Source organism: Camelus dromedarius, chromosome 5 (assembly GCF_036321535.1).
Source record: "Camelus dromedarius isolate mCamDro1 chromosome 5, mCamDro1.pat, whole genome shotgun sequence".
NCBI classification, from domain to species: Eukaryota; Metazoa; Chordata; class Mammalia; order Artiodactyla; family Camelidae; genus Camelus; species Camelus dromedarius.
In genome coordinates, this window is record NC_087440.1 from 56120227 (window position 1) to 56136499 (window position 16273).

Below are 16273 nucleotides of genomic sequence, written 5' to 3' on the forward strand. Positions count from 1 at the left end.
TTTCAGACTTATAGGAAAGTGGCAAGAGTAGTCCCCTCTTTATCCTTTACCCAGGTTCCCCAAATGTCAATACTTTACCACATTTGTTTTATTCTTGACTTGGTGTGTATGTACCTATTGTTTTGTTTTTTAACTATTTAAGAATAAGCTGCAGTCATGGTACCCTTTTACCCTTGAATGCCTCTATGTTTCTTAAAAACAAGAACATTGTTTACACATCCATATGCAGATCTCACAATCAGGAAATTATCAATGTTGCAACACTGTTATCTAATCTTCAGGCTTGATTCAATTTTTCCAATTTTCCCAAATAATATACTTTTGGTAGAAGAAAATCATAGATCATGTCTTTTATTCTATTGTAACATCCCTTTAGTCTCTTTAATCTGAAACAGCCCTCGTGAGCTCTTTTGTTTTGTTTTGTTTTGTTTTTGATACATACAGGCCAGTTATTTTGTAGACTATCCTTTAATTTGAGTTTGTCTTTCCTGTTGCTTAACTTCAACTAATGCATTTTTGGCAGGAATAACATAGAAATGATGCTGTATTCTTTTCATTGGAATGGATCAGGAAGCATTTGATGTTTGTCTGTCCCATTACTGGGCTGTTAACTTTGGTCATGTGGTTAAGATTATGTCTGACAGGTTTGCCACTGTAAACTTACCATTATTTTCCTTTGTAATTAATCTATTTTCAGGGTAGTACCTTTAGACTATTGTACATATTTTCTGTTGCCATAAATCTTTTACCCACTAGTTTGGTATCTATTGATTATTACTATAATGGTCACCAAATGGTGATTTCTAATTCCATCATTCCTTCTACAGTTATTAGTTGACTTTGTATGGACTTTCCCTTTTCATTCATTTATTTATATCATGAGATTCATAGATTGTTATATATTCGTTAGGTTACAGTCTATTACTATAATTATCTTGATGCTCAAGTGATCCCCAGTTTGGCTAGCTGGAGCCCTTTGAGCTGGCTCTCCTATGTCCTTTTACCATGTCCTTGTTTCAGCGTTTTCTTGCTTTCTGGCACAGGTTGCTTCAGATCCATTTTGTACTTGAGCTGCCCCAGCCCTGGAATCAGCCATTTCTCTCCAAGGATGCTAATTCATGTTTAAGGAGAGGAAGGAATCTTGTATCTTATGCTGACTTTCCAAAGTCATATTGACAGATGAAACTTAGAAGTTCTTTTAAAATGTTACTAATACTTTAAGATTAATTCATTTTCTCATTTGCTGAGTTCTATTCTGCTCTTGGGGCTAGATGCTTCCAATCTAAGTGGAGTTTAACTCCAGTTCGTATTTCCAAAGCAATGTCAAAATAATTCTTACAATTAAACGCTATAGATGTTCTGAGGTGGGCTGGAAACGGGAATTAAAGAGAAATTTGAGGAAAGGGTAGCATTTGAATGAATAGAAAGGAGCAGGGAGGACATTAATTCAGGGATATAGCATGAGCAGAGGTATGGAGCAAGGAATAGGCATGTCTCATTAGGGAGTTTTGAGGAGCTTTACTCGTGGGGGTGGGACTCATGTTGGTAATTAGTGGCGAGGAAGGGTCCAGTTTATTGGAAGCCTGGATTCCAGGCTGACTCATTCTGAATTTCTCCTACAGCCAATGAAGAGTTCATAAGTTTGGGGTCTAGGTAATTAAAGAGTATGTTTTAGAAGGTTTAATCTGATGTTTTATTGTAGAAGGATTGGAAAACAGAAGACAAGTTAGGAAGCTATTGAAACAATTGAGTCTAAGGCAGTAGGAATACAAATCAAAAGGAATCTGGAAAGGAATTTGGAAGGAAGAAATACTTCAGGGTGTTGAATTAGGACAACTGGGAGAATGGGGGACTCTGAAAGAAACAGGAAGCTGATGATTTTTATTAGAGAAAGAAAACAGAAAATTTGGAAAGAGAAACTCAAAAAAAAACAGATTTGGTAATACTGAGATTTTTATTTTAGCTTTTTTTATTCTATTAAGGTTGATTAAAAGCCATACAATTACTCCATAATTTTTATACAAAACAATACAGTTAAAATGTAATGACCTGGGCCATATAATATCATAATTATTAGATTCAGGAATGCTTGTTGAATTTTGTAACACTTTTTAGAAATAGATATTCAGTAATAGCTTTAATTTTTATAGTTTCAGATTTACAGTGAAATGGGAAGTTGTTTTGGTTTGACATGCCCTATCCACTTTACCAGTCTCAGGTCATATCTCTGAATTGAGATCCAGATTCCTGATTTGAAATATGTGGCTCTTGTTGGCATTTGAGGGCAAGGAATTTGTTTCTAAGTGTAGCATTTGATTCTTTTTGTGTTATTAAAATTCACATTCCCATCCTTCTCTTTTAAAAAATATATCATTTTTAACTTCTACTTTGTGTAAAGAAGAAACTAAGAACTCAGCTTACGAGATCTTAAAATCACAAGTATCGTGACCAAGACATACTTTGCCACGTGTTGGGTAGATAAATGTGGAAAGTGCCTAGATCCCACTGGAATTTGACACAACATTGTAAAATGACTATAACTCAATAAAAAAATGTTTTAAAAAAATTTTAAAAAATAGCTCTTTGCAGCTGAAAAAAAAAAAAGAAAGTACCTAGATCCAAACATTCCACAAGAAGTGAGAATGAGTGATCCTGAACAGATATACTGCCATTTCATTAATTTTTACAATTAAACATATTTCCATCTTAACCAGACCATCATTATCATCCTTCCTCATGGATATAATGAGAAAAATGACACAGGTTTGTTATCTCTCTAGCTAATGTCTCTTCAGGCTTTCTGAACTGGCTTGAATCCTAAAGGTTACGTCTGAGAACTAAACCTCATTCAATCCATAGGATACCAAGCAGGTTTGTTCATGTGTTTGTTAATAGGTTGATATATGGGCTTCGTAATTAAAATCTGTTGAGAGGAATTATTACATGAAGTGATGTATTAACCATCTAATGTATTGGGATGGTGCTGGGCGACTGTCATAATTTCTGCTGCTACAGTTTATAAAAAGGAAAATAAAGTCGGTTCTTTTTGTTGGGAAAGAAGATTTCATGTTATCTATATTTGCAGGCTTTCTGGCTCATGTGCTGGAGGAATCCTTGCTGCGGGGGTGTTTTCATTTTCTCGTCTAACATGGCAGTGGTCCATTGCAGCAGAGGTTTTTAGCTTAAACAATCTGTTTGTGGGTCTGCTTATGGCTCTTACTGTACATTTTGAGGAGGCAGCAACTGCACAAGAAAGATCAAAGGTAACCTATTTTGATCAAAGTGAAATCACTTTTTGTTTTAATTTTTAGGCAGATGCTGTATTTCTTTTTAACTTTGGTTTCGATACTGCTTATCTATTCTGATTACTGTCAAAGTAATCTAGGCGTGCTGAGGGAGAAAATATTCTCAGTTCTTTTACTCTGAACCATAAGATCCTTTATAAAACATGGGAATTTTTTTTCCCTCAGAGTTCAAAAGTGTTTTGGAAAAAGAGGGGATTCTGAAATCCCCTTTGAATCCTATGGGACACATAGGCTTCTTGGTTAATTCCACCATCATTTGTGCATGTGCGTGTGTGTGTGTGTGTGTATGTGTGTGTGTGTGTGTGTGATTACATGATGCCAAGCTCCAGATCAACCACCTTAAATTATTTACCATTATGGTAGGTACATTGACTTATTCCCTAATTGTAAAAGAGATCAAATTTGTACTTCTCTTCAAACGAGAAGGAGAGTATCAAATGTAAAATGAAGTGGTTCCAGAGAGATTACAGTGAATTCTAAAGCCAACGCTGTCATCAAAGTAATTTGAAGTGTGAAGGAACCCTGTCTTCTAAGGGCTTACAGTCTACACATTGAAGAGTGCCAGATCATCCTAGTAGACAGGCAGCCCTGTGTCATTAAAGAATTCAGAAACAAAAGAACATGAGAGTTTATCTGTGATTTCCATAAACAAACCTTTGGTGCTTTCAGAGTTTAGTTTTTGTTTAAAATAAACTTTTTTTCTGATTTTGAAAATAACATATGTTCAAAAAGAGCAAAAAGGCCTCCCATAGATAACCAGGTTTCTAAATAAAAGGTGTTATATTTGATTTATTTAATTTAATAGGAGAAGACGTGAAATGGAATCAATTGCTGAGCTTCAGTTATGGATTTCACTCGAATGAGAATTACACAACATCCTGTTACCCTTAGGACCTGTCATCATATAGGACTGTCTAAAACTTAGTTTGAAGACAGTAGTTTAAAGTCAGACTGCGATGACTTGATGAGAATGAAAAAATACTAATAAAAAATAATGATGATAGATATTAATGACTGTTAAAGCGTGACTGCATCGAAGAGGTTGATGCTAACCTGACCTATCATACAAATGCTTATTAGTTTTAACATAAAGAATAGCTTTTTACTGTTGTGCTTACTTACAGTTCTAGGTGAATTTTTAACTTGGATTTTTTTCTTTTATTTATTTCCAGGTATCTAAAATTGGTGCTTTCTGCTGTGGCCTTAGCTTATGTAATCAGCACACAATAGTGCTCTATGTTTTGTGCATAGTACCATGGATTCTCTTTCAACTTTTAAAAGAAAAGGTAGGTTTTTGAGTACAAATGAAAATTCATAATATTTTATTTAAGCTCAATATGACATTTATGGCATCAGAAAACATGGGGCTTTATTTTATTTATTTATTTATTTATTTTTCTTTTTGAGGGGGGTGGTAATTAGGTTTATTTATTTATTTTAAGGGAGGTAGTGGGGATTGAACCCAGGACCTTGTGCCTGCTAAGTGTGCATTGTACCACTAAGCTATACCCTCCCCCCTATTTATTTTAGTTTTATATAAAGCATAAATAACTGTTGGCCCTAACAACACTGACTGAAAAAAAAAGGATTTACAAAAATTATGCAGTATTGATTGCAGTGGCATCTGGCTTGTTTCCTAATTTTCTTCCTGATTCTGAACCACACCTTGATGAAAACGGGTTAACAGGACTTAAAACAACAATAGCAAACTTCCTTGTTTCATTATACATTCTAAGACAAAGGATAGGATATTAATTCTAGTTCACTCATCTACCTGTTTGTTGAGTGCCTGCCCTGTCCAGATGCTGCTCTGGGTGCTGGAGATTCAGCTCCCAGCAAAACAGACACCATCGCAGCCCCTGTGAAATAAATAACAAAATCTCTGGTGAGTAACAGCCCTGTTTTCTCAGAACAGATTTCCCTAGACTTAGAAATGATTTAGTTTCTTCTTTCCCTGAAAGGAAAAATGATTATACATTTCAATGGCCATATAGGGCAATATAGGGAAACTACTTGGTTAGGCAGTGGGAAATGTGGGCAGGCAGAAGAGCTGAGCCCCTGCAAAGACAGGAGCTCTGTCTTCTGTCAGGCTCTCCCCAGAGGTTACAACAGTCTGTACACAATACCTGTGCTCATGTCATTGTACTTATTTAATTTATTGTTTTTTTGTTTGTTTGCTAACTACACCTCAGCCACATTTATTTATCGTTTCATTATTTGTCACTTATACCAAGCTATCATCAGAATTATGTTAGAAAAAGCACACATAATACTATTAGTATCTAGAAATAGGAAAATAATTACACCAAAGCTTTAGTTAATTGTATTTACTATCTTTGAGTACATTTTCTTTCTTGGCTTCTTCGCAGCAAAGCAATAGGGTAATGTGGAGGTTATAAAATTCTTATTCTGTGATAAAAATAAATAAATAAAAAGGAAACAGTTGACAGGAAAGATAAACTATTTCATGGAACTGAATTCTGTTAAGTCAGTCATGTAAGACTTCATGTAAGGAATATGAAACTGCATAGTTGTCTTTAAAAATGGTTTTATAGAGTACCCAGAAAGTTCTTTATATTTTTTTTATTATATAAGCCCTGGATAAAACATGGAGATATAACTTTAATAAGCATAACTCACAACATTGTAAACTGACTATACTTCAAATATATATATATAAAACAAAACAAAACAAAGTATAACTCAGTGAAGATTTTTCTGTGGAATACAAATGTGAGGAGACCCAAATATTTCTCTTGTCAATTGATGGGTGAATGGACACCCTGATATCAGTCATCTTAGCCAGGCTCCTTTTTTTCCCAGTCTTCATTTCTCTTTTTCCCCCTAGCTTTATGGAGATCTAGTTGACATGTAAGATTGTGAAAGTTTAAAGTATACAACATGATAATTTGATATGTGTATGTATTGCAAAATAATTACCATGATAAAATTAGTTAACACCTCCACCATCTCACATAATTACATTTGTGTGTGTGTGTGTGTGTGTGTTGAGAACTTTTTAAGATCTACTGTCTTAGCATCTTTCAGCTATAAAATACAGTATTGTTAACTATAGTCACCATTCTGTACATCATATCCCCAGAACTTACTTATCTTATAACTGCCAGTTTGTACACTTTGACCACCTTCACCCATTTCCATCATCCACCCTCCTCCACCTCTGACAACCAGCACTCTACTCTCAGTTTCTATGAGTTCAGTTTTTTTAGATTCCATATATAAGTGAAATCATACAATATTTTTCTTTCTCTGACTGACTTATTTCACTTATCATAATGCCCTCAAAGGTTCATCCATGCAATGTTGTTGCAAATGGCAGGATTTCTTTCTTTTTTATGGCTGAATATATTCCATTGTGTATGCATACCATATTTTCTTTATCTATTCATCTATCAATGAACACTTAAGTTGTTTCCATTTATTGGCTATTATGAAAAATGTGGCAATGAACATGGGGATTCAGATAATCTCTTTGAGGTAGTGATTTCATTTCCTTTGAATATATACCCAGAAGTGGAATTGCTAGTATCATATGGTGTTCTGTTTTTAATTTTTTGAGGAACCTCCGTACCGTTTTCCATAGCAGCTGCACCAACTTACATTCCTACCAACAGTACACAAGTACTCCACATCTTTGTCAGCACTTCTTATGTCTTGTCTTTTTGGTAATAGCCATTTCAGCAGGTGTGAGGCAACGTATCATTGTGGTTTTGATTTGTATTTTCTTTTTTGTTTTTTAAACAACTTTATTGTGGTATAATTTCTGTACAGTAAACTATACATATTTCAGCTTGATTTGTGTTTTCTTGATGATTAGTGATATTGAGCACCTTTTCATGTATCTGTTAGCCATTTAAATATATTCTCAGAAAAATGTCTATTCAGGTCCCTAGCCCATTTTTCAATTAGATTACTTGTTTTATTGCTGTTGAGTTGAATGAGTTCCTTCTATATTTTAGACATTAACCCCTTATCAGATATATGGTTTGCAAATATTTTCTCTCATTCCATGGGTTGTCTTTTCATTTTATTTATCATTTCTTTTTCTATGCACAAGCTTTTTAGTTTGATATAGTCCCACTTCTTTATTTTTGCTTTTATGGCTTGTGGTTTTGGTGTCATATCCATGAAATTATTGCCACAACCAAAATCAAGGAGCCCTTTTCTTATACTTTCTTCTAGGAGTTTTATGTTTTCAGATCATACATTTAAGTCTTCACTCCATTTTGAGTTAACTTTTGTGAGTGATGTAAGATGGGGTCCAGTTTCATTTTTGTGCATAAGGTTGTCCAGCTTTCTCAAATCATTTATTGAAGAGACCATCCTTTTTTCATTTAATATTCTTGACTCCCATGTTATATATTAGTTGGTCATATATGCATGGGTTTATTTCTAGGCTTTCGATTCTGTTCCATTGGTCTACATGTCTGTTTTTATGCCAGTACCATACTGTTTTGATTACTAGAGCTTTGTAATGTAGTTTGAAATCAGCAAATGTGACACCTCCAGCTTTTGTTTTTTCTCAGGATTGCTTTGGCTATTCAGGGTCTTTTGTGGTTTCATACAAATTTTAAGATTTTAATAAAAAATACCATTGGAATCTTGATAGGGATATCATTGAATCTATAGATGGCATTGGAGAGTATGGACATTTTAACAATATCAGTTATTTCAATCCATGAACACAATCTATCTTTCTGTTTATTTGTGTCTTCAATTTTCTTTCAGCAATGTCTTACAGTTTTCAGTATACAGATATTTCACCTCCTTGGTTAAATTTATTCTTAAGTATTTTATTTTTTTGATGCTATTGTAAATGAGATAGTTTTCTTTATTTTTCTTAGGTAGTTCATTGTTAGTATATTTTGGTGTGTTGATTTTGTATTCTACAACTTTCCTGAGCTTGTTTATTAGTTCTAACAGTGTTTGATGTAATCTTCAGGATTTTCTACATAAGATCATGTCATGTGCAAACAGAGAAGTTTTACTTCTTCCTTACTAATTTGGATTCCTTTTATTTCTTTTTCTTGCCTAATTACTCTGACTAGGACTTCCAGTATTATGTTGAACATGAGTGGTGAGAATGGGCATCTTTGTCTTATTCCCGATCTTAGAAGAGAAGCTTTCAACCTGTCACCATTGACTATGATGTTAGCTGTGGACTCATCATATATGGCTTTTGTTATGTTAATGTATGCTGAGATAAATTAAATCAGAATTATTTTATGATGGGTGCATTCTCTGTGAAGAACTTAAAAAGCAAATATTTTGTGTTAATTGTTTGAAAGGAGAGCCAAGTGCTTGTATGAAACACCTGAGACTCAGAGTTGACAAGCTAGGAGCCTGGTGTGAGAAACTGGTCAACTACTGATGAATGATGAAATTTGGGGAAGTTTGACTCTTCACAGGAACTTTTATTTTCATTATTTAAAGAGCAGAGGCTCAAAAATATGATCTATCAGTGAAGTGACAGGGAGCTGGCTCTCACTGCTCAGGTGATCTCAGGCAGAGAAGGAGGTCCTGAGTCAGTTGGTTGCAACCCTGTCTGCTCACTTAAATTATCTGGGAAGCTTTAAGAAAGTAAGTGTGTGTGTGTGTGTGTGTGGATGTGTGTGTATATATATACATATATATATATATGCCTATGTATATATGATTCCACCCTAAAATAATTCAGATTTAATTGATCTGGGGTGAGGTCCAGATATTGATAGTTTTAAAAGCTCCCCATGGGATTCCAATGTGTGTGCAGCTAGAACTCAGAACCACTCTCCTGCACTCTCCGAAATTGCTCTCGTGAAATTGTTTCTCTCTTTATTTCTCTCACAAAAGGAAAATTCCTCAGCAACTGCATCTTACCATTCTAAATTGAACTGTATAATATGCAGAAACTGCCAAAATCTAAACATTTACTTTCCTTAAAGCTACTTTAAAGAGCAGCAAAGGCATATTGTTCAGTTAGTTATTTCTTACACTTTTTTCATGCCACCATTTTTCTGCATCTCATTACCACTTTAGAAATGTCAAATGAAGTCAGTGCTATAATAAAAACACTCCATTTTCAATTAAAAGTGTTTATTTGAAAGTGTTAATATAAGTGAACTGCTTTTCTGCTTCTGGTGAATGTGAACCTTGGTTCTCATATTCATTGTCACATATGAATTTTCCTTTTTTGTAAAGGAAAAATTGGCAATTTCCAATCATGATATTTGTAAGAGACCCCTTTCCCAATTACTAAAGTAACCACCACGTGAACCTTTCTAGTATATCAGAATTGTATTGGACATAATCTTTATAAAATTTTGGCAATATTGTCCTTGGTTTTAGAAATGTGCAGATGAGAAATATATTCTCATATGAGGCAACACTGTTACATACAACAACAAATTTTCTTTCTATATGTAAATTGAGAAAAAAGGAGCATTTGAATGTACTGAGAGGTTATTTAAAAGCTAGCTTCACTTGTGCCAAGTATGTCCATGAAATGTCCAAAAACCTTTGCAGAAAGAACATATTGTCAACGTACAGCCATAATAGAGTGTATAGTTGAAGTCTACTGGTGATGGTAATGAAGTGAACTGGTATTAGAACAGTATTTGGGGCATATTCAAAATCAGCCAAACACCGTAATCACTTCCAAGTGGGTTATCTCAGCTGTGCAATGCTGCATGTCATGACATGGTTTTAAATGTAAAAGATGCAATAAACATGATACTCATGAGTCTTTGCTAATATTTGCTTCACTCAGATTTCACCTGCCATACAAAGGAGTTCAGGCTGATGCAATTTTCTGGTAATCCACAGTAATCAGAAGGTTTAACATAGTATTGTGCAGTGACTTAATATAAATTGAGAGATCAGCTCTGAGTAAACATATTTGATGTTTTCCTTGATGTGTTCTTGAAGTTCCAGGATGAATCTGACTAAAATAAACACTGTGATACGTGTGACACCGTGTGCTCTGACGCAGGAACTCTCCCTGGGCGCCCTGTGGAAGCTGGGTCTGTACTTCTCCGCTGGTCTGCTGCCCTACACCTACCTCCCTGTCTCATCCTACCTCAACCAAGCCCGCTGGACCTGGGGAGACCAGACAACGCTGCTAGGATTTTTGACGCATTTTCTCAGGGAAGAATATGGAACGTTCAGTCTGGTAAATTTATATTTAAAGCCCTTTTAAGGAAATAAGTGGCAAAACTTCAGTATTCTGCCTGAACCTTGAATGAAATAAAAATCAATGTTTATCAATAATAGTGCGTGAGATTTTCATGTCATGTATATAACAGGCTTGCCCTTTGGAATATGGCCTTTCACGTATGTTAGGAAAAAACTGAATCCCCTGACATCATCCTTTGTATATCCTGAATATATTTTTCAGGATAACAAGCATTAAAAAAGCTCTGCTGCCAGTGATTGAAGCATTACAGCATTGTTAGCATTGGGTATCACTTTGGGCTCTTGGTTTGTGATTAAAAATATTTGGAAAAGATTAAAGAAAAACACCTCAAAATTTTTAATTTACCTTGACCAAAATAGTTCCTTTTTTTTTTTTTTTACATATTTGCTGAAGTATTCATGTTAGTATTTAGTGGAGGACCTAAATATGTAAATACATCATAAAAGATGAACTCTCTAAATGAAAACAGTGTGTTCTAAAGAATTTCAAAAGGCCTTGCTTTCCCTGAGACATAAATTAGGGGAAAACACTAAATGTGGTTGTAAGTAATGGTTATCTGAAAAACGAAAGGATAAACATATGGGATTTTATTTTAAGATAACAGTTGTGTCTGATTTTTCTTTCATGGTTTATGCTTTTTGTGTCTTACTTAAGAAGGCAAATCTCAGAAGACTACAATATTATATGATACCATTTATACAAAATTCTAAACTGTTCAAAAACTAAACAATCTCTTGCCCAAGGATACATACAGAAGTAGTAAAATTTACATTTTTAGAAAGTAGGGGGAAAACTAACACAAAATTCAAGGTAATAGTTGCCCCTGGGAGATGAGAGCCCTGTGAGGGCTTTGTGAGATACCTTGGGTGCATTCATGTGGTTCTGTTTCTTAAATGAGTGGTGGGTCTGTAGATTTTTTTTAAAACTCTTTATCCCCTAAATGTATATTACTTTTTTTTAATATGTAGGAGATATTTCATAATAAAATTATTTAATAAAAGGATAATTATTAATTTTTGCTTAGAAAGTTTGATATTTTAAATTTATACTCTGGTTTACTTACATTGGTTATTCCATTAAAATACTGCTTGAGGGCCATTCCAGATTTGAAATGTGTATAATTCACATATAACTGTGAAATTACAGGCAGGTGATAATGAGCTCTAATCAAGTGCCCAAAAAAGAGCTTAAAGAGACTCTGTAACGAAAGTGTAAAGTCTGTTAATTAATTATTGTGTTAATTATTCCTGATAGAATAGTTTAACTGATTTTTAGCCAATTATTATTTTTGAAATTATTCCTAAAGGATATCCATGTTTAGTTTTCACTGACTTTTCTTTAAAAAGTAAAACACTTTGAAGAGACACGTTGCATTGTATATTTAAAACTTGTGTCTTTTAAATCAAGGTAGTTAAAATACAATAGCCTACCAAAGCTTCTGCTTAATGCTTGTGCAAATAAAGATTTCTCTTTTCCGTTTAGGCTAAATCTGAAGTAGGATCCAGTATGTCTGAAATACTGCTGTGAGTATTTTAAATATTTTAAACTGTTTTTAAGTGAATTCTTTATTAGTTCCTTTAAATGATTTTAGGGATTTCTGAGTTTATCTCTTTGTGGAGCAGTACATCTGAGAAGTAGTTTTCACCTCTATAGTTAACAGTTGTGCATACTGTCAGATATTCTAGCATTTCCCTCAATAAGCTTAAAATGAACAATAAATGCAACAGTGATTAAGACTATTAGGAGACTAAATAGAATCTATAAAATGAAAATGTTTCAACTTTCAGTTGGATACAAAATTACTTAATGTATTGTTGCTCTATAAATAATTTATTCTTTGTTTACATCTTCTTTTCTTTTAGAGATACTTTATAACATTGTATTTAGCACAATTTGAACAATTATTTTCTTGTTTTTTGGGTTTGTGCTATGTTCATTTAATTCTTCAAATCTTAATTTATTTAATAGTTTTAAGACTTCCTCTAGGCTGTGCTTAAGCTGTATTTTTTACTTACATATTTTTAAACATCCAACCTTACTAAAAGTCAGCTTAAGTAAATATATTTTCTTCTATATTATCTACTAGTGTTCTTTGAAAACTGGATTAATATTTGCTTTTAAAACCTGCACAGATTAAGACAACTTAAAAAATACCCATACCAATTCTGTAATATTCTTATAATATTTTCAGTGTAAAATTGAGGGTGAGTAGGTTTCTCTATTCTCTGTACTATTAATCTCCTATTAATTTGGAATTCACAAGATTATTTGAAAACTATTTTTAAATATGGGTGAAATATTTCAATTCTATATGTGAGGTGGTTCATAGATTCTCAACTTCTATCTTGTTCTTTTGCTGGGTTGCTTGCTTCCTTTATACTTCCTTCTTTTCTTTTTAAATTACTCTTTTTCTACTCCAAAAATGATGCATAATTACTATAGAAAACTTAGAAAATATAGGTAAGCAAACCAAAGAAATTGAAATTACCTATAATTCCAACATGCAGTGATAACCACTACTATTAGTCCATTAACATTTTTGTCCCTATCCTAATATTTTTTACATTTTTGCTTGTTTTTAAAAATGGAATTATAGTATGCATTTTGTTTTGTTAACCAGCTGTCTTTCATTTAGTATTAAAAATATTTCCCTGCCACCAATTATTTTTATATAAGCTTTCGATGGTTCATAGAGTTGATTTGAAATATTTCTTTTTAAGTCTGACTGAGATTTTTGTGGCTCCTTTTTCTTTTCTGTCGGGGAGAAGGTTGGAAGAAGTTCAGTTTCCCCTTTAAAGATAAAGGCAGCTTTACCAGTGTCTCTGGGCTTTTCCTGTGTCCTGCTTTTCTTCACGCCAAAAGGCTGACTGCCTACTCTTTTCTATCTACCTTCCGAAGTTGGCATAACATGCAGGATCACGTATATTTTGCCTTAACAAATCCCACATGAACTCCAAAGAAGCTTCAGGAGTAATCCTAGATCATATATGTAACTTTCATTAGTTGCACATAAATGTCATCTTCTGGAGAATTTAAAGGCCTCCTTCCCATTGAAATAATAGCAGTTAGGTCATATACCCAGAAAAAGACTTGACAAAAGTGATGACCACTCATACCTGATGCTATCTGTTCGAACCAAGTCATAATATCAAATGGGGCATAATCCTAGCACTCTCTGAGTGAGAGAATTTCTAGTCTTTAATTGTTTCAGGTGGACAGGAGTGTTAAGAAAGTCAACTCATAATTAACTTATTAGAAAATCCCTCAACATGATGGAACTTAATCATCTACCCTTTTCCACTCAAGCAAATTGCATTCTTTTCCCACGCATATCTCTCAATTGCAATCCTGTTGGACTGCATACTGGAAATTATTGAATCTAACCCTAGGCAGTGACCATGTTTTAGAGCTTACATTTAGGGCGACAGATCTCCAAGAATTAATTTTGAGACTGACTTCATTCCTTTTGAAGAACGGTTTGAAATGAGCCTCATGCTGGAATCCGTTTTTCAAGTGTATTTGAAAATGAGTAAGGATATCCTCTCACAGCCGATGAGTCTCCATTAGTAAAATATATATTGTGTGGTTTCCATAATTATGGCATCACATTTTCTCCAGTAAAATTGCCAGTAGGAAGAAGAAAGTTCTTTGAGATAGTGTATAGAGTTATTTCTTTTTTAAAAATTGGAGACTGCTAGGGCTCTTTGAGAACTCAGCTAACATTTGGAAAATGCTTATTAGTTAATGAAAGGATTTAGATTAATTGTAGGGGGGAAAAAAGTACATTTCTTGGAGATTGCTTAAACAGTTTTTGAACCAAATAATATAGAAAATTAGGAAGCTTTTTAAGGAAGAAGATAATCCAGAAAAGGATGGTTGGAGATCACTTCTCATCCTTTTTTCTTTTTTTTTTTTTTTTTTTCCATGATTGGCTCTCCAGAAAACTACCTGAATTAGTTTTGTTTTCATTTGCTGTCACTGGAGGTCATGCCTGTCTGCACTGCCAACAGCAGAACGTTCAAAAACCTATTTCCCATGACTGGGCTACAAATTGGTTCATAAATCATTATACCAATATCAAAATACTGAAGAATTATTTGTTCTTATCTTATCCCAAATTGTATAAGTTGGTAACCAAATGTTACAGCTGGAAAACATCTTAGAACTGTTTAACCCTTTCTTGTGCTACTTTTTCTCCCAAATTTAAAAGAACACAAAATAACTTTAAAATCTGACTCTAGGACTTAAAATTATTCAGTGCACAATCAGGTGTATTCTACAAAGAGACTTTTATTTGGAACTCACAATTTTACTTTCTGCCAACAGTAAGTGAGATTGTCTTTTACAGTTCTCAAATGACAAATATGAGGACCGAACTCTCCTTCAACATTCAAGCCCTTGCAGTTTGGGCAAATATATGTTTAGCAAGAAAGTGAGTAGTGTAATTCCTCTTTCTGTTACTTTTCATATGTTCATTAATTAAATTAACATATTCAGTGTCATTGTAGAACATTGCCAGTAGTATTTTATACTCCAGATAAATAACACTAACCACTCCTGTTAAGGTAAACATGTCTTGCTTCTTTTGCTACTTTTTTTTCTGGTTATAAATTAATGACCTTAAAAAAATTGAGCAGTACATTGTAATCTAACTAGGTGAGCCATTTGATGTCTTAAACTTCTGGCTTGATCTCTTACTCTCCCCATAGCCAATCATTACTGTTGTTTTTGCAAAAAAAGCAAGCAATTATTTGAACTTCCCTGAAGATAAAAGTAGCCTCTAATGATAAAAGAAAACCTAAAAAATATAGCACTATTAACCTTCATTAATTTCTTATTCATTTACTTTTTAGTCTGTTGAGTGTATTTTTATGTAAATGTATATATTATATACATTTATAGTTTTCTTTAACACTTAACATTATATTGTGAGCATTTTCCCATACCTTAAAAAAATACTTAGAATCATTTAAATTCCTGTATAATATTCCATCCTACAACCTAGTAGAATTAACTTAAATGTTCTCCTATTTGAAGAGCTTAAATTGCTTCCACTTCTTCCACTATTACAAGTAATACCAAAGCATTTTTATGAAATAATTCTTATCCACATTTCTGGTTATTGCTTAAAGATTGATGCCCACATGTCAAATTATTGGGTCAATAAATGTGATTGTTTTTAAGGTTCTTGATACATATTATCAAATTAACTTTTCTTGAAGATTGTACTAATGCTAATTCTCATATAACTTCATTCTCACCAGCACTGAGATTTGTCATTTTTAAATCTTTATTGTTTTGATGCATGAAATTATTCTTTTGTCTTGCATATGTTTAATTACATCTTTAATTTAACAAGCTTAGTAAGTTATATTTCTGCAGATTTTAACTTCGTATCTTTTGCTGCATAGTTTCCAGTTAAGTTGTTCACAATATGTAGTGCAGTGTGTTGTTTATTACTATGCTTTGTTTATCTATTCCAACTAATATTTTAAAGCTTTCTTTCTTCATACTTAAAAGTGGAACATTTCATAGTTCCAAGTGTTTTTCCCATAGTTTAAACCTATGTAATATTATTATTGATATTCATGTCACATAAATAATTTTGGACATATTTTAATTTCTTATAGGGACAGACAGAATCCATCCTTAGTATGGCTTTTTACTGGAATGTTTTGCATTTATTCATTGTTCTTTGCTTGGAGGGCAAATTTAGATATTTCAAAACCACTTTTCATGGGTGTGGTAAGTTTTACTTAGATATATCCTTTGA

The 16273-nt window shown here is 33.4% G+C and overlaps 1 protein-coding gene across 3 annotated transcripts in view; it reads left to right on the forward strand.

Moving 5' to 3' along the window:
- TMEM260 (transmembrane protein 260) overlaps nucleotides 1-16273 on the forward strand; it is a 58211-nt gene that overhangs the window by 21507 nt on the left and 20431 nt on the right. For 2 of the 3 annotated variants that reach the window (XM_010982962.3, XM_031453771.2), the window contains exons 4-9: nucleotides 3086-3263; nucleotides 4478-4591; nucleotides 10297-10476; nucleotides 11983-12023; nucleotides 14849-14932; nucleotides 16131-16245. In XM_010982962.3, coding sequence (XP_010981264.2) covers nucleotides 3086-3263; nucleotides 4478-4591; nucleotides 10297-10476; nucleotides 11983-12023; nucleotides 14849-14932; nucleotides 16131-16245 — 712 coding nt within the window. The remainder of the gene's footprint in view (nucleotides 1-3085; nucleotides 3264-4477; nucleotides 4592-10296; nucleotides 10477-11982; nucleotides 12024-14848; nucleotides 14933-16130; nucleotides 16246-16273) is intronic. The other variant, XM_031453770.2, reaches the window with a different exon arrangement.